Source organism: Vanacampus margaritifer, chromosome 13, assembly GCF_051991255.1.
Source record: "Vanacampus margaritifer isolate UIUO_Vmar chromosome 13, RoL_Vmar_1.0, whole genome shotgun sequence".
Lineage (NCBI taxonomy): Eukaryota > Metazoa > Chordata > Actinopteri > Syngnathiformes > Syngnathidae > Vanacampus > Vanacampus margaritifer.
The window spans coordinates 10,359,838-10,385,342 of record NC_135444.1 but is presented as its reverse complement, the minus strand read 5'-3'; the positions used below and the strand labels follow the sequence as shown (position 1 = coordinate 10,385,342).

Sequence of the window (25,505 nt, the reverse complement as noted above, 5' to 3'; positions counted from 1 at the left end):
TGTAAAAGTCCAAATTCATGAGATATTGATAGACAGAACCGTTGAATGACTACATTTATCTCATTCATGCCATACATATTGAAGGATTTCAAGTTTTGAGGTTGTTTTGTACGTTTTAAATGACAAAACTATCATCATCTTTTTTACCACGTTGAGAAACAATCGGTAAACATAGCAAATTATTTTTTTCCAATGTGAAATGGGCTATTATCGTTCAATTTAATCGTCAGGCCGGTTAATCGGTTTGGCCCTAATTTACATATTATTCAAAAGGAGGAATTTTTGGACCGTGATGTTGTGGTAGGAGATGCCGTCCGTTCTGTGTGGATTTTATGCTTTTGTGTCTGTCTGTCTGTCTGAGTGCTTGCAATGTTAGTATTGTGGCACAAAAAACATTCTCCATAGGTTGTCAGGTCTGCAAACTTGCAAGTCCTTGCAAGCCAAGTGTGTCCCATTTGATGGTAGGATTTGTGTATGGATGTGCGCATTAGTTGTGGATGGCTGCTGCTGACAGTCAATGATACACTTCTTCTTGCACACACACTTGCACAAACACTTTCCCGCATCCTGCACAGCTCAGCGCCTTCTCATTTTCGCAGACTTCTTCTCATACAAGCGAGGAATTAAAATGCAAGTGCTTAAGGGCAAAGCCCCCAAGGCCCCAAATAGCAACTATTAACTCTTTACTATTCCCATGGCCTTCCCGCTGATGAGTTATTCAAGGCTTGAGACTTGACAAGGATCTGCTCATTTTACTTTCACTAATAATAATGAGGAAACGTCAATTGAGCATGCTGGGAGATGCCTTTGGCAAAAGGACGCAGTGCACGCAGGATGGCCTTAGAAATTAGAAACCCACCTTGTACTTATTGCTTATTTCCCTCATCTGCTCTCACGTTTGAAGCCCCTCGAAGGTCTGCCACCTCTGACTTGTCATGAATTGAAAATGAAGAATCCTGGACCCCGTCACTTGAAAGCAAACTAGCGGATTAAGCCATTTTGTTATTCCTAATGCCATATAACATGGCGAGATCTTTTTGATGGTGGGTGGCTCCCAGTGGGCCCCCAGCCACAGATTTGCATACCAACATCAAACAGCAGAATATGAAGGAATGTGCCTTTCACCGCTAGAAGACTTTGATATCGCAGAGAAAAATCAAAGACATTCTATTATTGTTAACTCGCCTCGCTTTTGAATGACATGGTGGCGGATCTCAGTGGTGCGTTGGCTCTGATATATGACGTCTTGCTGATTGATGTGGGCTGAGATGACGAGTAACCCACTTCTTTGTTTCAGATCACACCAAGTCGTACCTTAAAGTCTTTAAATAAAAAAGTACAAAGGGGATTTCTTAACCCCCTCAAGATTACATATCTGTACTAGCTATTGCATTTTTGCATATATCTGGATAGTCTAGCAATTTAGACCGACTCGCTCAATTTTCACAAGAAATTTGATCCATCTTACCTGTACCGAAAGCTGAAGCAATCATTTAGTCAATGAGTTTTTCCCGGCTCAAATTGAGGCAGAGGTGGTATCATCCTGACTATGTTGGGTGACTACTGATACCAGGTATCGGTATCGGTGCCAATACCAGTCTTATTTTAAGGTATCGGTACTCACGGCGCTGACCGATACCATTATCGGCCGCCCTCTTGCGGCCGTTTTTTTACGATCAGGGACAAGAAATTGGAAATTATATAAATACAAAGTTGCCATTAATTTCATGCCATTTTAAGGAAATATCCAGATATATATCTTTCTTTAAAATTCTGTCATTCAATGGCACGTCCATGAAAAGGCATAATTTACTTGTTTTTGTTATTTATTTATTTGTACATGTAATGTTCAGTGTTTTGAACAAATAATTGTGTGTAAAATCAACATAATTTTATCATTATTATTATTATTTATATATTTATACGTAGCCATGAATTTCACTGTTCGTTTTTTTTTTCCTACTCATTGTGTACAGGTCAGTAACTGAAATTTGAATTTAATTGTATTTATTTGTACTGTTTATTGTAGAACAAATGTATTTTTAGTATCATTAAATAGCGCTTTCGGAAGGTGCTCATTGAATTAACATGCAGTTGCTCTCTGTGGAATTTGACCTATAAATTAGCATTGGTATCCAAACTCAATAATTAGATTCTACATTATTTACTAATTAAACATTGTTGACTAAATTGTCTGTGATGTCCTGATCATTACTTTCTCGATAGATTACACCAAACGAGCACTGTTACCCTTTAAGTTCTGCTATAATTATCTGTATTGGAATGAAGGCAATAAATTGAAATGACAAAGCGCTTTTGGCTGTACTGACACTGAAAATGACACGGCATGTAAATGGGAATGGATTGGCTGTGAAGTGTGTGTGTTGCTACGTCTACCTAGCTCAAATGCACCAGTACACTAATTGACAAGTTTGATTTCTCAGTAAACACAGAATCCTTCCCATCTGTGTGATCTGAGTCAATATTATTTTTACCTCAAGTATTGGTTTAGACTTTTTCATTCATTTTGCTTATAGCTTGCAACGGTGTAACAAAGGCGACCCATTTACATTCTGAAGTGACTTTGAATTAATGGATGTTTTTATTATGCATGCATAGATAAGATAATGTTTGACACATTTCAGTGTGAGATGATCATCAACCCTCTTGTGTTTGTGCCGAACATTATTTTTCATTGCACAAAGAGCACACAGCTCAGCACTTTCAAGTTATTATACAGAATGCACTCAGAGCAGATTGAATGAGCTTGTGTATCATACTTAACTTTGAAATGCACCAGTTTTTTTTTTTTTTCATTTTCATTGATGAGTCTAATCACCTCGAATGTGCACATTTCTCATTGTTTAAAACAGTGGAACCTCTAAAGCAGGATTCCCAGGAGACCAATTTGTAATATGTTAAATAAACGAATATAATTAGAAAAATACGCCTTTAAATGTTTGTGGCGTCATTGCACAAGACCTCAACATATTTTGTTGCATCTCAACTTGGCTTGCTTTAAAGGAGGACTCTGCATGTGAATATTTTCTTCATTTTACATTCTAGAATGGTGAAGCGATTTTTCACCCATGGCAGATTAGAATTTTGAAGTGTTACTTTACAAATGTCTAAACCGGTAAAATATTGCATTATAATCCTGACAGATTTGTCCAGTGTGCGTAGTTGTATGTGCAAAAGGCCCATTTAGGATACTTTGACATAGACAGACTGGCCTAGCATGGAACCCACGCTCTCAGGGTCAGGAGACGACCACTCTACCACTGAGCCACGCCACCCCAACAACAGCTGCATGCATCACTATTGAAATATTGACAGCGCACTGGAAAATTGGAAAGTTTCTCTTTCACCGGAAATGAGGGTGTGATCCGTTTAACACCGAAAGTAGTGCAATTCGGGTTATACCCAACATCCACCCCAACACTCAAGGAAATTTACTATGACAGTGTGACTTTTTATCCTAACAGTGTTAAAATAAGACTGCTTAGTGCATACTTGATCAAACACTGGAAATTTAACACTGACCGATTTGCTGTGTAGATGATCAGACCAATATTTGTCATTCAATATACTGTAAAATTTGAGCTCTACATATGTGCATTTAATCACTTACTACTTTCCATTTTGTTTATATTTAGCCACTTTAATCCATTAAAAGCCACAGCTTATGTTTCTTTCATCCAGGTGAGCTCACTACAAACTCCCTCTATCTTCAAAAAATCCTCAAACAGATGGCGCGCCACCAACAACTCCAAAATGAGTCATCTAGTATCAGCTAAGACGAGCTGCACCCTTCGCCGCAAAATGAATGTGAAAAGTGGCAAGAGGTTCTTCGAAGTGGTCTTCATTTGGTCCTGCATATTCTCTTGTCTTAGTTATTATGCTTTTATTGGCATTGCAGCAGGAGATGCTGGCAGATCCGTTTGGATTTGATCCAGCAAAGAGCATAAAAGGAAGGTATTCATACCACACATACTGTAGTAGGTGTTGTATGTGGTAAGAGAGGCCGGTTTGGAACCACTCCTGAATCAATGTTGCTCTCTTTAGGAGACGAAAGCTTTTATCTGGACCTCAGGCAGGCAGGCAGGAGGAAACCAAGTGGGGAGAAGAGACTGTATTGTGTTCACTGCCTCTGGTTCTGTGTTTGTTTAATAAAGGAATACTTCATGTGTGACACTGTTGAAGCCTGTGGGCGTGCCCGATCCACAGCAGAGCGTTAGGAATAATTTGCTTGCACATATGGCATGTGCCACTATTGAATTGTGGCTCTTACAGCCTCATGGAGTGCGACTGCAAGTCATAATCCACTGCTCATGCTAATCACTTGGCAATTGATTTGGTCCTCTTTTTTTTTTTTTTTTGATCCAACAATTTATTTAAACCACTGATGATCTGAGTGAGATCAATAAACGGCTGAGGGTAGGAAAAGACAGTAACGGCTCAAGTTCACGCTACAGCTCGGAGTGACTGAGCTCGACATGAAGCAGAATCAAGTCGCGTTCAAGTAGCCTCAGGTGAGAAAGCGATAACCGGCTGGTTGGCAGCGATAAACCTATCTCATATCAATCGGGACCAAAAACCTACGTAGCCCTCCAGTCCACGCATGCTGTGTTATCAGCACCATCATGGGATGATAACAGCAAGCTGTGCTCTCATAATCCTACATACATAACAGCAAGAATTGTTATTTTTGGAAGGTACAGAAGGCAATGGATGAAACGAAGGGCAGGAAGACAAGGTTGCTTCCTGGCAGGAGATCAGATGGTATCAGGCTGTATTGATGAAGCAACTCATGGGAATGTAACTAGCATGGGTTGCTCATAAGTGGCCAGACTGTCATTGTCCTCACAGTTGGGGCGGTCACAACAGCTGAATCGGCAAAAACATTATGTCTGCAGCACGGAAATAAACCCCTGATAAGAGTTATCGGCGAGAGGGGGCGGGGGAATTATTAGCGAGAGTGGGCATGAGAGACCCAAATATGAGAGGGGGATTATTAGAGAGTTGTGTGTGTGTGTGTGGGGGGGGGGGGAGTGTATCTGTGGGAATTTGCTGCATGCTGACACCATTTGTTTGTCTCCCTGTGCATTTTATTAAGCCTCAAACATTAAACAGATTTAGAGGGAGCAGTCAAAGTCAGTGAGTAATTATACTTTTTGAAACACGGTGATTAAAAATGCAGCTCTTTCTGTTTATTCCTGGAATGTTTATCCTCTAGGTGTTGGGGGGAAAAATAATAAAGTATCTTTTTAAAACAAAGATTTACCCAAGAGACGTGCTTGTAAAATGCCGGGTCCCAAATTCCAGACATCAAGAGGTGAACAGATGCGTGCAATAAACACAAGAGTACCACTCGGGTATTCCAGTTCTCTCTGCTGATATCTGGGATGTCTGTTAAAGGTGAGGCATACGAATCGACCCTGCTTAAGACGGTAAGTCAAGCAAAGGGGTCGATCCATCTTGACAAGGAGGACAATCTGTAAGGGGAACACCGGAAATGCCTTTTCTAACAAGATTCCTTCCTCGGCTCACCACATCAAGTGTCCAGATACCCCACTGGTTCGATGATTGAGTCAAGCTGAAGGCTAAAGTCTCCCTTCAATCAGAGGCCCCCCGCTTACTCATCCAGCTATCGTGTGACCCCCTCTTGCTCATTCCCTCCCCCTCAATCCGAGCCCACCGCTGAGAGGTCCCTTTAGAGCTTCAGACCCTAAAAGCATTCTGTTGGGTGTTCATAAATGCTCTGGGTCAGGTAGCGTGATATGCGGGGAGCCGGGTTGCTGTGAGGCAGTTAAATGATCTCTGAAGGCTATTTTGATAATGGAGGCTTTTCATTACTTGCTGTAATGCAAATGATTGGTGGGGCTAATGAGCTTGAAGGTGCACGTGAATGGGAACTCAGAGGAATTGCCGTGCGTGGTGATCATAACCAAGGTGAGGAATCTCCAACATCAAAGCTACTCACCTTGAACAAGAATAGGATTAGAAATGATTAGTCTCGTGGGTCGGTGGGTCCAGTTTCTATGGACTCAGACTGACTGACTAGGATGACTCATGGCTACAACTCATCATGCTGTTTGTTGTTGAAATGATGGTTTTGGAAAAAAAGGGCCTTAGACACAGCTTGTAAGAAAAAAATGGATGGTGGCACAATATTTGAGGGCAGATGATACCGCTACCTGAGTGTTTATCGACCAATGGTCTTACCCCAGATTTTTTTGTTTGTTTGTTTGCCACGGTGCATTGAAGACCCTCATGGTGGCTTTTGTGACCCCTGCATCTGGAGGGATTGAACCCATTATACAGCCTGTGTGAACAGGATCACTTTTGCCTGTGAGGATAGGACCGCAGGCTTAACTTGATGGTCAAGGACACTGAGCCCCTCCCCCCAACTCCGGAGCCCATCTGAAGCGGCGTCCTTTGGGAGAGTGGGATGCTGCCTGCCTGGCTGGCTGCCTGTCCACGCGTCGCTCCTAACGACCTGCTTAGGGGATTGGACCGGGCCGAGGGATGAATCATCATTCAACAATAAAAGGGCTGAAATTCAAAACACAGGCCAATAAAAGCACACCAGAGAGTCTCCTCGATTCCGCTTGCAGTTTTTGGTGTGGTACACATGAAGAGGAGTGAGAATTTATCTTTAAGCAAATATCCCACTGAGGGGCATGTTGAATTCTCGTCAGGTTTCGTTCAAGATTTATCATTTCTCAGCATTTCCAAGAATTTCTGGGTCAATGAACAGAACCCTTTTCCTTCTCTTCACCATTTCTAAACTTTAAAAAATTCAAGTTTGATAAATCCTATAACCCACTGAGGGGTGAATGTTTGCAAAGGTAGCGATTTGTTGTTTTCTCCTCAGAGTTCGTTCAAGGCTGCAAATGTCCCCCAGATGTTGCCCAAGAGTTTTTACTGTTTTTCTTGCGACAAGAAAAAAACATTAAAACTGTTGAACGTTTGTGACTGTGAATGAACCCTGATGAGAACTCAACATTGGCTACATTCGCCAATGTTTGCCCACAGTGGGATATGGGCTCTAGCTAACTTTACATTTTTTAAGGTTTGGAAGAGTGAAGAGAAGGAAAAAGCTGCTTTTTTAATGAATCAGAAGTTGATTGGGAATTCTGAGAGATGCTATATCCTGGCTATATTCCAACCATCCTTTTAAGGTTATAGGAAGTTTGTACATATCCCGAGCCTGGAAGACAAGTCAATCAGATGGGAAAGGAAAAAAATGGAGGACTGTATCTACAGAAATCATGACATTATGCCCATGAGAAAGTTAACCTCGCCAGCCAGATTGATAATTGTGATTCACTGGAGGGAGTTCTTCACATTATCAATCTGGTACTTCACTAGGCAGACCCGTTCGGGAAAGGCGGGGCTTGCTGTACAATACTTTGAGCTGATTGGATGATGCGGCATCTTTGCACATTTTGTTTTGACCAATTTAAGGCAACAGATGAAAATCTCGTCTTGCATAAAAATTTACAAAACTCCTCTCGCTGTTTAAATTCAACAAGGAAACGGTGAGTAATTCTGCGAGAACACAATTAATTGCAGCATCCATCCGTCTGTTATTTTGTTTCTGCCTAAACAACGCCTGATTGGTCCGATCGCGAAAAGATCGGCTGCAAGCGTATGAGCGGGAGCGGTACAGGATGTATTCTTCGGAGTTTGTGGACTCACAAATACCGCGAGAATTCATCTTGCTGGCAAGGTTATGAGGAAGTACCCTCTCGGAACTTGAGGCAATAATACCATGACGTTATTTGTTTTGTCCCCGCTGTGTCGAAAAAACACATTATTTCAGTTTTTAAAAGCATTTAGCCTGAGAAAAGTAATAACTCATCCGTCCCTAATTAGCTGTACAGATGGTCTTGAGAGACTTTGACTCAATTGAGAGATGAAGATGATATTACATGCCATTAAATTGGCTAGCAGTAATAAATAAATAAAATAAAAATGTTTTCTTTGATGAATGATTCTCACACAAGGGTGTTCTTCAGAAATGTAGTATATTGCGCAACAAATACAGATGGTGCTACATACAAACTCCAAATAGAGTATCACTGTTGCATATTTCAGCATGATTCATTGTCTGTGTCAATAGTGAGTGAGGTTCAGGGCCCTAACATTTGTTGTACATATGATATGTGGGTGACAAAACTGCTGTCGCTGGAGATTTGGAAAGATAAGGAGGAGGGACAAGGAGAGGGAGTCTGCTTCGCATTCCCAGGAGACGATAGCGAATGGCTCCGGACCGACGAGACGGAAGCAGCTTTTTGCTATTTTCATGACTTTGTCTTGTGCTATATGGAGGCTTTTTATTGCCATTGTGTTGCAAAACAGTAATTGAAGCATATCGTTTTCATCCCCGCTTATTTTCCCGCTCTTGTCTCCCTTCAGAGCGCCGTTTGTCTTCCTGCTGCTCGTGCACCTTGTTGGTTTCTTTATGATATATTACCTGGGAGTCTGACGCTTTATTGTAGCCGGGTGCTGATGTACATGGCAATTAAATTGAAGCCCCAAAGAAGCTTCGCTTCAATCACTGTCTTCTCTCAGCTCTCTCGTTCCTTTTGATTTCACCTCCTTCCTTCAACCTCGCACACATACACACACTCTCTTCGTCTCACTGTCTTTCGCCTTCATGTTAATAAGCACAGTAATGGTTTTGCAAGGCAGTTCTGGGTTTGGGAGTTAATTAGAATGGCAAGTTAAAGCCCACAAAGTGGAAACAATGGAGGTTTTGCGTTTGCTTTTTCACAGTCACACAAAGAGATAATAAGCTCAAGTCAAACACAGCGAGAAGGCGTAGACTAAGTAACTCTGACAAGCCTTCTACCTGCCTTTACACTTCCACATGCGGCCTTCATTGCTGTCATGCAAATGACCAAATTAGCAAGGAGTTGATCATAGGTGCATATATAAACGAAAGAGGGAAACCAGTCCAAATGATGTCGCCGCGGTGAGGCTGGTGCACAATGCAGAGCTCTCAGAATCCGGCAAACACTGGGCTGGCTGAGCAGGACAGGAGCTGTTGCCATGGAAACCTTTTCTCGGCTCACTCTCGACGAAAACTGTGTCATTATCCTGTACCGTCGATTGCGGAAGAGAGAGGAGGAGAGCGAGCTGGAAGGAAAGAAAGAAAGATGAGACAAAGATAGAACTGAAAAGACAAAAGGAAAAACAAGCGCCGAAGAGCCACACGTCATCAAATTGTGCTCTCATTTGGACAACTCAAACTGATGCTTTTCCCCCTCTCTCCTCGAACCAGGGTTCGCTCCGTAATAGCTAAACAACTTCAGTAGCAGCAAATAATGTGTGAAAATATCAGGTAAAAGCGGGGCTGTCAGGTGATAATAGGACAGGTGTCACTTTGTTCTCTCCCTGCCATTGTCAAAAACAAGCTCCTCTGTTGGCTAATAAAACAAAACTCGAGTGAAAACTGCATTCCCGGCTTCTTAAAGTGTGACATGTAGACAAGTGTACAGGCTACTAATTGCATGTATGTTTTGTGATGCATGTCACTGGGCTGGTGAGTGTTTGTACAGCGTGAGGTCCACATCAGAGGAGTTAGACTGAACTAATTATATCGGTATGTAAATAGAGGCACCCTGCTGAGATGGGCGTCGCACCACATGATTTCCCCTGGTGGAAAGTGGCTTGTTTGCGCTGCCTGAGGAGGAGGAGCCTCTCACAATGAATTGCTGACCAAAAATATACACATTTTTGGTTTGATGGTACACTTGAATGTAACGGGGAAAAGAACTGCATCATCTCCAATGATTGGAAACTCATCACTGATTACTTAGCACAGTGGCACCTTGTTGCACCACAACCGTGACACTGGTTCAACTTTGATTTGGACCACTTTCACAACAAACATTTCCCATTGAAATTAAGGGTGCACCGATCAGAATTTTTGGGGTCAATCACTGACTCCCGATCTTTAACCTTGGAGAACCCAAGAACCCTTTTCTTCTTTGGAAAATTATGAATTATACATTAAATGACTGCTATAAGTTCACTAAACACCAAAATATGTTTTTTTCAATTTTAACCCTTTTTTTTTAAACTAGCTCAGAGTTGCTAATATATCAAAATATATATATATATAACATACTCCTAGGCATTCTGCAACATGATATGAAATAGATTAACAAAAAACACACAATTTTACCATCTGATGGTTTGCTGAGAAGAAGAAGAAGTTTTGTTTGGATTGATTTCCAGCTCAACAAAACAGCATGTTGCCAGCCATCTTGTCACCACCACTCTGGCTCATGTAAGTGCAATATTCATCCACTAGATGGCCCTATGCAGGGGTCAGAAGTGGGACTCTGGACTTTTGAAGTTAAATTTGTGGGAAAAAAAAGGTCTTTGTTATTTGAATAGCAGAATTTATAGGGGCCAAATTTGACCCCGTGGGTCCTCCAGGGTTGTTAAACATTCTGACCTGCCATTCCCGATTATTGCCAATCCTTAGGGTGTAAAATCTTGGGGTAACCTACTTGAGGTCAGAGTTCTGAGAGTTCAGCAGGAGAAAATCCAAAGTTGGATCTCCCCCGCTGGGCCCCTATAGGCCAGACACTGAAGCCTGCAACCGGGTGCCAGCCTCTTGAATGCCTGCAAGAGAGCCAAAAGGGTCCTTCGGGATATGACTATCATGTCGTGAACCTGCTGCTCATAAATAGTACTCAGGAAGTGAGTGGGAAGTCCACTGGTCCCGGCGCACACCTTGACTACACTGTGAAGGCGGTTCTTCTCCTGCGGGTTGAAGAAATAGTACCAGCAGACCATTGAGAATGACATGACAGGATTGATGAAGGCGGGAACGAATGACAGTAGGATCTTGTTGCTGACAGAAAAGGAATTTAGGTTCCTCCGCGGGTACATTTTCTGGCAGCACTTCCTTTGGATCACCTTTGTGATCACCTTTGTGATGTTTGTTCTTCGTCAGGTGGCTAGTGGTAGAGACAGCTGCTGCGAACTCATTGGTCTTGCTGTGTAACACCACTGAAAAATACTGCTGTCAGCTAGTGGCAAAATGGCCGCCCCCCTGAGATGGATAAAAATGGCTGGAATTTCTTTCATAACTCATGTTCCACAAATGTAGTATTAATCAGAATGTCATGTTTAGACTAGTGAGGTCACATATAACATATTATTGTCAACAAATGTTTAAGGTTGATTTCCACTTTCACTGTATTTTCACCAAGAATTTAAAAAGTAATGTCAACCTCTTTCAAGTTTCACAGGCAGACGTTGTCCTAATCATATTTATTCAACATCATTTCATCATGAAACTTTTTTTGCAACTTGAAAATGTTCCTTTATTTGATTATTATTTTTGATGATCTCAATTAAAATCTTGTAAAGTACAACACCTCATTTTGTGTGCCTGACGAAAAAAGAAGTGACTAATTGGGATTCGTGTGCACATCTTATTTTAATTGCTCTGGTTTGATGTCAATACCTATTTTATATGTGTACAATTTTGAAAACACTTTCCAAAATGGGCTTAGGTTTGTTTGTTAGTTTTTTTAATTAGATCAAACATGAACTTTTTGTTCTGTCGCGATTCTCATCTGCCGAAAGCACTTTTAGTCAACATTTTGTGTTTATCAACTTATTCTTAAATGAAACCAACTGTATCTACTAATTCAAAGTTGGACTATATGCGCTGTAAAATGGCGAATAACTTTTCCATGAGTCAGTGGTTGAGCTAATCTTGTCTTGTTTCTCTCCCGCAGCCCCCAACACTGCACCCTACGGGAGCAACGGAAGTCCGCAGGTCCCGATGGCCTGCCGGTACCTGGTCCTGGCTCTGATCACCTTGATGGCGGCGTACTAGCGGCGGAGCGGCGAGCAAAGTGACTGTTGAGAGCATTTACGAGTCTTTGGTGGCGTCGCCCATGACTGGATTCCAATCGGGTGCAGTTTGTTGCAAGGCAAAGAGGGGAACATGATCATTATTTTTCTCTTTTGGTCATTGTGAACTTTATGTAAATAGTATTTGTTGTTTTCTTTCTTTGCGTTTTTTTTTATTTTCTGATTGATGGATGAATCAGCCCCTCCTCCCTCCCCTGGCGTCCAATCATATCAAACGCTCAGCTTCTCTCACTTGCATCTCCCGTGACTATAACAAAACAACTGTGCCAATTCTCTCAGTACAGATGATTACCATAACGATGTTCTTTTGAATGTAATGCGGGTTAGCTGAATGAAAGAAAAAATAATAATTTTCTTATCTAAAAAAAAAAAATCTGACGCAGCAGTCACATCATTTTGTTTGCTCTTAGTTAGTGTGCTTGTTTAACAGCTTGAATCGGTCAAAGTAGAAAAGTCACCTGTAACATATCTTTATCTTAAACTTTTATGATTTTATTATTTTGTTTCATTATTATTTGGACTTCAATCAAATGACTATGTACAGATGACGGCCTTGCTTCCCCTCGCAGATATAAATACGTGTCACATTTAGAAAAGATCTTCAAAGTTTCAGTCAAAAGCCGAGCTCACATGCTTTGCTCTCATCTTGAAGATTTAGTGGTTCCTTGTTTGCATTTTGGGCGAGTGCTTCACTCCCTTCTCAGAAGATTTCATTCTTGGACTTTGTCCACCTTACAGTGTTATTGCATTTTAAATCGTTACAGTATCCGCTGCTTTCAAGAATGCCAGGAAGTTGGAAAGAGGCCATTTAGGAAAGATGAATTGGAGCCCAAAACTTTTCGGCTGAATGTAAACAAACTATATTGTGTGTGAATAGGTCGTTTGATAAAACAGCCTTTTTTGGCAGACTTGATGATGTATACAATGTATAGATTATATATCAATATACTGTACACAATTAACATGCAGCACCGGTTGGCAATTTCAAATATAGCCAATAATTACAGATTAATATACTGTAGTTTATACTAAATAGTGTGTTAATGGGCGCCGTGTGCGACTTCAAACTATCGCATCTTGAGGAGTAAGAAAACACGGCTTTGCCCCGACTTGACACTTGGAACTTCCAATTTTCCCCAGTACCAAACCAACTGTGTCATCGCCACACATTTTTCATAATTAAACTGAAACATGTCAGAAAATATTCCCATAATTCTAGAAAAGTATTTAGAGTTAAAAAAAAACAAAAAAAACTTTTACATGCTTACAGCTAAAAAACTGCAGAGCAAGTCAAGTCAAATTTAAGTCATCCATATAGTAAGTCTGAAGTCAAATTAAATCAAGTGTTCTAATTTTGTTTTTTTTGTTAACTTAGTCTGGTGGCTTTCAATATATGGCATAATCATCCTGCAGTATCAAATCAATCTACAATGTAAAAAGATACTGAAATGCCTTAATAGTAACATACTCACTGAAGGACATTTAGACGCTCCACTAAATGTTGTTTTGACATATTGTATTATTTACTGAGTGAGTGTTCCATCCAAACAAATAGTCCAAATTAGTCAATTGGGCGCAAATGGAACATTTTTGGGAGTTGTTGTGGTGTCAAACTCCTGGTACGCTCACATGAACTTGAAACTGCAAATCTCCTAGCGAAATAGCCATGGCAGTTAAAAGACTTTAAAGCACAAACACTGTTATTGCTTCTACGTTTGGTTTTGTGGTGATTTATTTTTATTGTTAGCAAATAAAAAATAAAAAATCTAACAAAAAATAAATAAAAGAGAAAAGAAAAGAAAAATCTGCACCATATGGTCTTGTTTAAATGTTAAGCTACAATGAACAATGAGTGAGGAGTATATTTATTCACTTTGTTTATAAAAACAATGTATAAAACAAGCGGTTATGTGATGGATGCTCATTTGATTTAAATGGGCAGCGTGTCATGACTGTCCGGGGGTTTATTTGTCAAGTAAAAGAACAAAATGTTTGCAACCAATTGAGTTCCTTTTTCAAGCGGGGAGGGGGCGTGCACCAATATAGCAGTATTCTAGAGCAGACTCAATGTGTGTGTATATGTGGAGAAAATATCGATACGCTCGTATCTTTAGAGCCAGTGTGTGTAGTCCTAGTTTTCACACACTCGAGTGTTTGACGTGAAGAAAGCGTGCTTGTGATGCATGTCCACATGAAACGTCAGCCATTTTGTTTTTATGTATGTATTTATTTTTCATCACAGTCGCCTATTAATTATTATCGTTTCTCTTGCGGGTTTTGGTGGCGTATTTGATGAAAATTTTGTTGGCAGTTAATCACCTGCTAGTAAAGTGGTGCCTTGAGATACGAGTGACTTGAATTACCAGTTTTTCGAGATGTGAGCCGTCATTCGGCTGAATTTCTGCTTTGACTTGAGAGCAAAAAAATTTAGATATGAGAGAAGTTAATTTTGGCAGAGAACAATTCTTCATTTTAAAGAAATGCCTCGAGCTGTTTAATGACACTCCCAGTCGAAATTTATTGTCAAACTCAACTTTGCCTGCTAGCTTAATGCTAACGTATATTGAGAAACGACATACACAGGCTAACAAATAGCATCTATGTGGCGATGTTTAATGGAGCAGATATTTAAAGACAAACAGTTTAGCAACTACAAACTCCACACTAGCAAATCAATTAGAGTAGTTGACAAGAACGTCTTCATTTGTCTGCATCACGGTATTAACCCTTTAAAGCCTGAACCATGAAATATAGGAGAGAAAATTCTGATTCTTTATAAATAGAGTATTTATTGGTCCTTTTGAACAAGCAGACAAACAAAAAAATTGAAAACTTCCACATATGACTTTTGATTTGTCTCATATTTGATACATCCAGTCACAATGCTTTAAATTTGTACATTTATAACTGTCAAAAATATAATAATAAACAGACAGGCCAAACATTGTATTTCCAAAAATCAGAAAGAACATTTCCCACTATTAATAAGTATAGGTGTCTCTCCCTTCTTGCAGGGTCGCTGGAAAAGCCATCAGCTGAGTGATACTGCCCTCTAATGGATTATCCGTGCAATGCATGTGTCAGATCATATATGTCAGGGTTTTAATGGGGGGGGGGGGGTATATACTCATAAAATAGAGGACTCAAAATGTCTTGTATTTATTAATATGATACGTTTGTTGATTTGAGATACAAGTGTTTTTGAGTTACGAGCAACGATTTAAACTCATAGCGCAAGGCACCACTTGTATTCCACATCAAATGTTATTTATTGGATGTTGAATATTTTGGGTTGAGACATGGTACAAACAATTCCCCTTTAATAATTCAAACTTATTTGCAAATAATGAGTTCATAAACGCTCATCGGGGTCAGTCCCAAAGTAGCTGCTGAGTCATGATTATTGTGGCATATCATGCATATTGGTTGGCCCTGGAAGGCGTCGTGCAAATACTCGGCTGAGCCCAGATGGCCGGATGCCACGGTGCACACAGCATATAGGATTATCCTGCTTTTGCGCCCGCCGTCGTTATTGACTGCGCCGCCGCTCGCTAAATCTTCTGGCATATTTACAAACATAAAACACGCTTCATTTCGGGTTGCATTTTTGTTTGCAACAAACTAGAATCGCATGACGTCCAACTCCCTGCGTGCTCCAACAGGCTGTTTCATGATGATCTCCGGTCCAAATTAAAATGTTGATTTACAAGCGGTAAAAGCTCACCGCCTCACCTCCCTGCTGACATCAAAAATCGCCTCGTTTATATAAAGCCTTGCATGTAGAGCAACCCCGCGCTTGAAGTTTCAAATGAGCCATCTCCATGTTTCGGGATCCAACTGATGCATTCAAACCGCTCATTATGTCAGTCCCGGGAGTCCAGAAGTACTGTACTGAATGTGCCTTCAAAGTATTTTGTCAAACAACGCAATGACGAAAGTGGACCTTTTCTTTAAGCCACCTTTGCATCAAGCAGGATTATTTTAGTTTGTTCTTGATCAGGCCTGTGTTTCCACGGGGATATTCGGGGTAATCAATTACTTAATTTGGCCAATTGGGTGGGAATTTGAGGCAAAATGGAGTGCACTGGATGCAAGCAGCAGAGACGCTACTAGCTAGCTACTCATGATTTAGCACAACTCCTGGGTAGCAATACTGTATTGTTAATATGAAACTAGCATTGAAATAGAAGCATAGAACATTTTGATTACATAAAAAATTATTCAGCATAATTCAACAAGTATTTCTTCAGCGCAGCTTTTTGTTTCCTACCTATTCCGTGACACCTCTCTGTCGACCAATCAATGGACAGCAGTGTGCCCAGCTCCGCACTGCACTAGCTTAGCATGCTATGCTGTGCTGGAAAAGTGGGTCGGTACTGTTTATTTATTCATTTTTTTGACAATGGAAAAGTAAGAAAAAAAAAAAAAGAAGAAATAGCGTAGCAAACTGAACCGTACTACTGCTAGGAAAAAACAAGGATTCAGAAAGTTGCTACTAGCTACAGTCCAAACTGAAGTTCTTATGTGCAGTCACTTCATTCACTAGTAATGGTCGGGAATTATTGACATGCATAATTTCTTTTTATCCATTTACATGTTTGTGTGATAGCATCTTATTTATGTTTCTCTTTAATTATAGCCTGAAATGTGCAAATCACTTAAGGAAGCAAAAGAAGATATAAAATTGCATTTTTACTAAATTGGTCTGCATTTTCCTCATGTTGACTTTACACAGCTATCTGACTCTTAATACCAAGCACGGCATTATTTGCCCTCACTAGATATGCCGGGTTCAGCTCAAACGCAATTCAAACTCACAGTTTATTCCGCGGTTAAGGTGATAGACACGCCCCAGACAGTTTCCTGCAAGAAAAAATAAATAAACAAAGTAAACAATGCTTCTTGGAGACAATAGGTTTCACAAATCAGGAGCAACACCTCCACCAGTCAGAATGCATCTACAGCCGTGCGTGGCTTTCAATGTGGCGAGGTAAGATGGCACTCAAGTGTCACCTGAAGAACTGACGAAAGATGGCACGCAATGTGCTGCGTTGGTGTTTACAAAAAGAGTATTAGGGCCACACAAAGCTGAAATTTAAAAGTAGAAAAAAAAAAATACATTTCAGGAGACGCCACAAACAACTTGCTTGCTCAACCATTAACAGTGCATAATTAAAGGAGCACATGTATGTGATATAGCTATAGATATATAGTGTACACACAATTACACACACATATGTGTATATGTATCATGATGATAATATTTTTATTTATCTATGTACATTACCATCAAATGGCTTATTTTTCTTTGTAAAAAATAGTGCTCTTTTTTCTATTGATTAGATTTTTCAGTGTGGCCCTAATACTTCTTCACAGCTTTAAAATGAATCTTTGTATATCCAATGTAGTGATTTGATGTCCTTAACTCATTCACTGCCATTGACGGCTATAGACGTCAAAAATTCATTTGAACTATTTCTATTAGTTTAACATTTTTTTCCACTTTTGTTAACAAGAGTATGAAAACCTAAAAACAATTTTATTGTACATTTAGAACAGATATGGAATTTGTGATTAATCGCGAGTTAACTAGTGAAGAAAAACTATAATCGCTTGACGCTCCAAATTTTTTATCTTTTTTTTTTTATTAATTCACTGCCATTGACATCAAAAATTCATTTGAACTATTTCTATTAGTTTAACATTTTTTTCCCACTTTTGTTAACAAGAGTATGAAAACCTAGAATTTTTTATTGCACATTTAGAACCGAAATTTTGTGATAAATCATGAGTTAACTAGTGAAGTCATGTGATTAATTACAATTAAAAAATGTGATCGCCTTTTGCCCCAAATTTTTTATAATCTTTTTAAAAAATGACTTTATGGCAGTGAATGAGTTAATGCTCACTTCAGGTTGATTTCAATCGGTTTAAATGTACTGCAGGCAAATTAGGCAGTGTATTTGTATTTCTTTTTTTTTTTATATATAATTTTTGCTTCTTTTTTTTAATGAAGGGCGGCTGGCTGTGCTCTTAATGAAACTACCTTCCTACCCTATGCCTTTGTAACTTTGATTTGGGGATATGTTGTTGCATTCTACCGCCTGACTCTGCAGCAGTCACATTGCACCTCCCTGAGCAGCATACTGAGTTGCGGGCATCAAAAGAACAACACAAACACACTCGCATTCACTTGGTGGACGTGTTTGTCACACAGCAGGCTGAAATAAGTTCTTCTGTCAAAAGCATGGGGAAGACAAAATGTACTTTCCAAGAAAAAGACATTGGTAAAACTTAAAAAAATTAAAATAAAATAAAAATTCTGTTATTTTTGGGCTCAAGTGTGTATGCTAGCTTCTGTTGCTGGAATGGATGTTTGAAATGTCAAGTGAGGCCAAGTCGCCAAAATGATGATAAAAATATCAGGCAACTTTAAAAGGAAATGAGTAACAGTCAATGTAATGCCACTGTGTGCTTTTTGGGTTTGTTTGTCACTTCCTTGTAGCAACAAGTCCTCGTTTTGTTCTTGTTCCAAAGCAGGGGTGGAGAACCTCATACATGGCCCACCAGAGCTTTTTATCCGGCCGGCTGTGCAATTGTGAAAGCAAACAAAACCTCAGAGAAAGTGTTATAAAAATAAAAAAAAGCCCCCAAAAATGTAACACAAAAATGCTCAGAAAATATATTAATAATCATTTGCATTGAATTTTTCCATACATTTATGATGGCCCAGAATGTCCCCCGCCCCTGCTTTCTTACACAAATGCAACAAATGTATTTCTTTGGTTTATTGTTAGACACACCCAAGTACACGTTTTAATGGTGTTTGTTGAAAAAAACGTGGATGGACTTTCTTATTCTGAGGGCACCAAATGATCAACTCTTCTTGTTATTCTTTCATGTTGAAGATATGATGGTATTACGAAAGGAGAATGGAAACGTTTACTCAAATGTGTTTGAAGGTCCTTTAGATGCCGGTTGTATATTTATAGGCTCTAAATCACTGGAATGATATCAATAAGTGGCATTGATATACTTATACCTATATATAAATATATATTGAAATATATAAATATATATTGATATTTGTCCCAATACGAGAAAATCCATGTACTTTAATTGATTTAAAGCTTACATTGTGTACAGTATAGCACGTATGCAAGTCCATTTTCATCATGTTTGATGTAATTTTGTAGCAGTGGTTTGATACTAATAAATGGCAGTCGATGATGGAATTGTAACAATATGAGGTTTGTTTTTTGTGTGTGGCGGGGGGGCGGCAGAGTGGAAAATCTTGGGCTTGCGTTCACCGTGCAGGCAATGATGCTCAATTTGGATTTTTTTTTTTTTTATTCGATCTTTGCATTACAAAAACAAGTGACTTCTTGTCCAATGTGAACGAAGTTCATGTGTGAAGTTAGTTGTCAGTTCTAAAGGATCGTATTTTCGTCACTGACTGTTTTTTGCTTTTTCGTTTACCATTGCTTTTCGCGCCAATCTGGCTTGTCGGACGATTGTGACATTTTTCACCTGTAGAAACACACTCCTGTTCAAATGTCAAATTTGTTTTTTAAAGTGAGATCAAGATTTAAAAAAAAAAAAAAAAACACAGGTGCGCACACCCTTTTAACTGGAGGATGTGGCTCTGTGCGGAATTAAAATTCATATTCAAAATCATGTTTGAAATGATTTGTCTTAGTCTCATTTTTATATCACATTTCCAGGCCAATTTCAAATCACTGTCGAATTTAAAACCCAAGTTTGAGACACTACGTGTCCCAAGTCAGCTGGGTGGGATGTACGAGGACCACTGGGGCCAATCACCATAACTTGTTTTCTTTTCATTGAAATTCAAGAAATTCAGTGCCATCCAGTCCTTGATTTCCTTAACGAGAATGTGACCTTTTTGCTCCGCGGGAAATAGATCTGACTGTCATCCGCACAGCAGTGAAGGTAAATACTATGTCTTCTTAAGATAGAACCCAGGGTCAGCAAATACAATGAAAAATGCAGAGGGCCCTAAAATTGATCTCTGCGGAACACCATACAAAAGTGGGGCAGAGTGGAACTAAGAGCAACCAGGGCTAACACAAAACATTCTGTCTGTCAAATCGGATCTAAACCATGTGCTACCACTAATGCCCACCTAGAGCTGCAAATGAGACAACAGAATATTGTTGTCCTAAAATGGACTCCGAGATCATTAGCCAGGAGAATGTCATTAAAAACTCAGCATCGTAAAACCTTACTTGAAAATCTCCTTAACGTTATTCCAACTTAGAGTTTGTCTATTTATTCTTTGTTTTTGTTTTTATGACAGTCAGATATCACTTTCATAACACTTGTCATAGTTGAGCTCCAGAAACGAGTGCACAGGGGTTGTCATTGTGATGTGCTGGTAAAGAGGGCAATGCTGTGAGGGGAACCACATGAAGTGATATAGGTCCACCGGGACAAGAGTTGAATGGAAGCTGCTAATTGCCCACTCACATCAGCACCCCCCACCCACTGATTCTTTACTTCTTGGCAGACGTACTATTGAGTGTTGATGAACTCTGCAGCACACGTTAAGTGGTCCAATAATTAAAACCCGTGGAGATTCTCGGGATAACACAGCTGGCTGCTTCAATTCCACTGACTTCGACAACAGGTCGCTTTCGCCACTTTGCTTAATTGAAGCGGGCCATGCAGTCCGACAAGTTGGGCTCTAATTTCCTTTCTTTTAAGGGTGATCTCACCTGCAGACACTGCAGCGGGAAAAAGAAAATGTGGCGGCTTTGGCAGCGATGCAAATGAGACGAGGTAGGCTTTATAATCCTGAACGGTTGACTTGGTCCAAAAAGTGACAGCAGTGGAAGGCAGACTGCGAGAAGTGCTCAAGACTCTTACTAATGAGCGCCTGCTCTGGCACAGCAATTAAGAGCGGCCGATGCAGGGCATTATTCAGCAACCATATCGTTGTCGTTCAATGAAAACCGCATGTGACACATTTTGGGGATTTGTTTTCTGGAGGCAAAAACACACACAACACAAACAATTGTTACCAGACAGATTTAGCACCAGAATTATTTTGTAAGGTTTGTGTGTTGTGTTCAAATCTAACCATCCATTTTCTGTAGCACTTGTACTAGCTGACTATAGGTGAGACTGACCTAAACTAGTCACCAGCCAATTACAAGCACATTTAGAAACCTTTTTTTGGACATGCAAGCATCAATCAGTAGGCCTACTGTACTGTACCAAAAACAGCTTGTATGTGTAAATGACTCGCGACTGAATAGGTAGTGTAGAGGGTCTTCTGCCCAGATTTAGTCATAACTGTTTTAATTTACTTATTTCCTCAATAGACCATTTGTCTGTGGTTGAAGTCAATGTGTTAGTATGATTTCTTTGTAAATCTTATCTTATGCCGGCTGTCGGTTTGTCTGGGGGGCCTCCTCTATTTCCACAACAATAGACCATTTGTCTGTGGTCGAAGTCAATGTGTATTGAATGATGTCTGTAAAAGTTTTATCTCATGTCTGGTGAACGCCAGGTGGGCTGGGGGCTAGGGGGTTTTGTGGTACAAGATAGTATAAGAATGTTGTAAGTCCGCTGTAAGTTCGCACTAGTGAGAGGCTGCCATTTTCTGGAAATTCACTTGTGCCCCAAATATTCTTTAGAAATAAAAGGTTCAAAGTTCATCGATCTCCAGCCTGCATTCGGATAACCAACATTCTCACTACCCGAAAGAAAACGAACACGCGGAAGGAAAATATTATTTTCTTCAACAGTAGATACGACACATTTGCTTTGAGTTGGGTGCTTTTGGCTAAGCTAAGCTAATGTCCATTCTTTCCATTAACTTTGATGGGAAGATCGACACTACCAACATGGCTGCCACTTTGACGCGTGTTTTAGCCTGCTCTAGTCTAATGTAGGTCTGTTTATCTATCACGATCAAGAGCATGTCGATTGCCCCCCACAGCGCTGCTTACTGGCCCTGTGGCGAATTGCAGCCAATTCTGGAACTAACAGGCTTCAACAGCTACTTCAGAAGGGGTCTTTTGATTGGACCGGACACTCTATTTTCTGTTAAATCGAGGTTTCACTGTCCATCTTTGAAGGACAGTTGATCTCATTATGAGCTGTGAGCATGAGAACATTCAAGTTTAACGGAATGTCAATTCTGACTACAAATTTCACATGACGATATTACAAACGGTTGAACACTATCAATTATTTTTGGTCTATTTTTGACTCACAGCAAATGCATATTCCTGACAACTCGATTTTTCTTTTCAAAAAGTATTTTCTTTATGTTAAAAATCATATCCTTCAGCCCAGGACATCAATAATAAAACACTGACATCACTTCTTGTAATTATAGTGTATTATATTTTGTCTGCATTCCAATTTGCATTTTGGACTTTCATTCATCTTAGTGACACAGTCAAGTGTCCTCACTGCACCTGACCACAGGGGTCGGGCGCAGCACGGTGTAGGCAGTTCGACGTCATGGTACGTTCCCAATTTTGGCGCCGGTTGCAAAGTGACCAAGCAAAGTGTTTTTGCAGTCTAGTGCCTTTTCTTGCTGATTTGACTCTGTAATATGTACAGTATTTCTCATCGTATCAATGGCAAATCCTATCTTTTCTTAAAAGAATGAGAAGATGAATGTCAACTAAACAGAGGGTATGAGTTGATCTCATTATGAAAAGCTTTGATTCATCCGATATATATATATATATATATATATATATATAAATCACACGTTTCTACCACTTTCGATAAACCTAGTAGTAGTGATCTCCTTCCATTTCTGTGCCTCTTGATCACGTACGGTACGACATCTCTTTTGTTCCTCTATCGACCAACGATGTATAGTAACAGGCGGAAAAATACATGCCATTGAGATAGCTATGGATACTTGAAAATAATTCAATCAAAACTGGATCCTGGAGGACAATTCTGACCCAGTTGAAGGTCCTAGTATCCTTTAGCCGTACTTTTAGCAGGCACCCAACCTAGCTATCTCCATTATGTTAAGTGTGTGGGTAAAAGATGCCTAACCAAAACGTAATCTCTCAACAAAACACCCGTCGCGTCAAATCAATAACAAATAGTATTTTGTTCAACAGAACAGACTGGGAAGTCAACAGTTTGTTGAGGAAAAACAACCAAGGTGAATGAGAGAAGTCTCAAAAGTAGCAAGCAAGTTGTTAACTCATCTCCAAATCCAAACAGCCGCACAGCGCAGCAGAGGCAATAATGATGCCCGCTAGCAAAATCATCGGAAATGAGATGTGCTGTGAGAGAAATCGCCCGACCGTATTTTCTATGTGAGCTGAGCTTTTCAAGCATGACTGCCATGAAAACAAAAAAGTAGAAAGAGGGAGAAGGAGCTGTTGCAACTTATTGTTCAACCAAACAAGGTCATCGTTATTTCAGTATGTACATAGCCTCCTTTTCGGGACAATTTTGTTTGAATGCCATGAGATTTTCCTCACGTGAATAAATAAGGTTGGGAAACACTGCTTTAATCCTACCAACAACCACAACAAACAATGGTAATGACATCACGGTGCAACAAAACTCCAGCATGGATCAGGACGTCTTACATAAGAGGCAGAGTGAGGCTGGCGGACACCCTGAGAAACAAACGAGCGTGGATTCTCCTCCCCTCCGCAGCCCCATCTGTCACTTCCTGCCACTTTGAGAGCGCTTGCTGGCGTGAACTCTGCACGGCCCGAGAACAAACGAGCCGGCTCTATTCAGTGTCAAAGCAAATCATCAAGTAAACCTGTAAACTGAAAGTAATGAGGCAACTTGCGGCCATCTTGCTCTCATCAGTAAGTAGTGCAGTTAATTCCTGTACCGCATGCTAACTTTAGCTTTCCCTGGTGCTGTGCTAGTATACAGTCTCCACCAGGGCCGGTTCTAGGCATGCATACTTGAGGGAACAGGCAGAAATGTTAAGCTAGCATTATGTGACTATACAGTTATATTTTACTATTTGTTATTATTATGCTTAGCATTGCTAACTTAGCAATTGCTACACATCACCTTTATAGAGGTTAATCAGAGGTGGGTGGCAACGTGCTACATTTACCCGATTCCATTTTCACTATTTTTACTCCATTACATTGAGCTGCATTCTGTTTGATACTTTATTTTCATATTTGTAGTTTATTGCTCGCGCAATTAAGGTTTTTATTTTTCCCCGTTGTGTTTGCGAGACTTCCTGTTCCGGTGCTGTTCACCAATCAAATGTAATCATGAAGGACGCGACGTCCGTATTGCGGACAATACGCACCCCAACGCGCTACCAGTGGGCGGGGTTTCTCTGCGGCAAGCCCGAATAGGTGCTTCTGTTTTATGTAGACCATTCACCACCAAACTGCCCAAGTTGTTAATTTATAAAATAGTTTATATTTTATGTGTATGTTTAGTTAAATAAATAAATGAATTAATCGTTTTCTACTTCTAATGCGGTGAAGTGTTGGTCATATGCCGTAGACGCTCCTCTACAGGGGTGGGGGCGCACTGTGTATAATGAAGGCAGCAAAACGTGTGCTCGCATGCGTACACACGTCAAGTAAACCCTTCGAAAGTGGAGGGGACGGAACGTGGTCTTCATGAAACTGAGTGGGACCGTATCGGAACCTGCACGTTGCACATTAAAGGAACACTTAAGCTGAACATCACTGCTTCTTTCACTACCCGCAAGATTATATTTTCAACACCCCCAGGCGATGTTTTCCATTTTAATTCAAACACGGTGCATTCCAATAATGTCTTTATTGCATCTGATCGTTCCTTTATTTGGTGCCATTCACTCAATCATATTCATGTTTTGCTTTTCTCCTCCCGGATGGAAATATACACAAATAGAGATTAAGTCACAGAAAATGTGTTTTTAAAAAAGGCAAAAAGCAATAAGACAGCGTCATGCTGTTATTACCCTTACATGTTTGCATTCGTTCAAATAGTATTTTTCAACTGGAAAAACGGAAATGCAATCAGCAGGAGAGAGGTCAGCAGGCACATGATGAATAGACGAAAGATACAAATGGCGTTGATTCTCGACAGCCTGATAATGCCTTTGCACGCTCTACTCCTCGGATGGTCCTCTTGACGGGGAACCAGCCACCATATTTCACGGCGCGTCATTAGCGTCGAGCAGCTGGATTTGGCTGAGCGGCCTCGGAGCTGTCGGCACACTGTCACGCGTCTTCACGGACTGGCGGTGGTCTGCCGCTGTGTCATTAGATGAGCCCTGGCATGCTTCATGGAGGACACAAAGGGTTGCCAAATCGTCATGAAATTTCAAGTGTTCAGTAGAAATTGCAAGCGCACGCTGAGAGATGCCGATAGCGAGCTCAAATGCTTTTAATGATTTTGAGATGACAGTGGAACTTTTGAGCTTGAGAACACTGAAAAGTATCTTCTATTTGTATTATTTGGTATGTATCACTTCAGTTGTTTCAATCTCGCTTCTTTTATATATCGACCATTTGCACCGATGTCACGTGATCAGGTGAGGGAAATGATTGTTGAATGGAAGTGGACGTGACCCGGAGCGACTTAGTGACTTAGCGACTGCTATTTTACAA

At 40.3% G+C, this 25,505-nt stretch overlaps 1 protein-coding gene across 2 annotated transcripts in view; it reads left to right on the top strand.

Moving 5' to 3' along the window:
* negr1 (neuronal growth regulator 1) overlaps positions 1–19,145 on the top strand; it is a 161,043-nt gene extending 141,898 nt beyond the window's left edge. For both annotated transcript variants that reach the window (XM_077584275.1, XM_077584274.1), the window contains one exon: positions 11,772–19,145. In XM_077584275.1, coding sequence (XP_077440401.1) covers positions 11,772–11,872 — 101 coding nt within the window. In that variant the 3' untranslated portion in view covers positions 11,873–19,145. The remainder of the gene's footprint in view (positions 1–11,771) is intronic.
* The last annotated feature ends 6,360 nt before the right edge of the window (positions 19,146–25,505 follow it).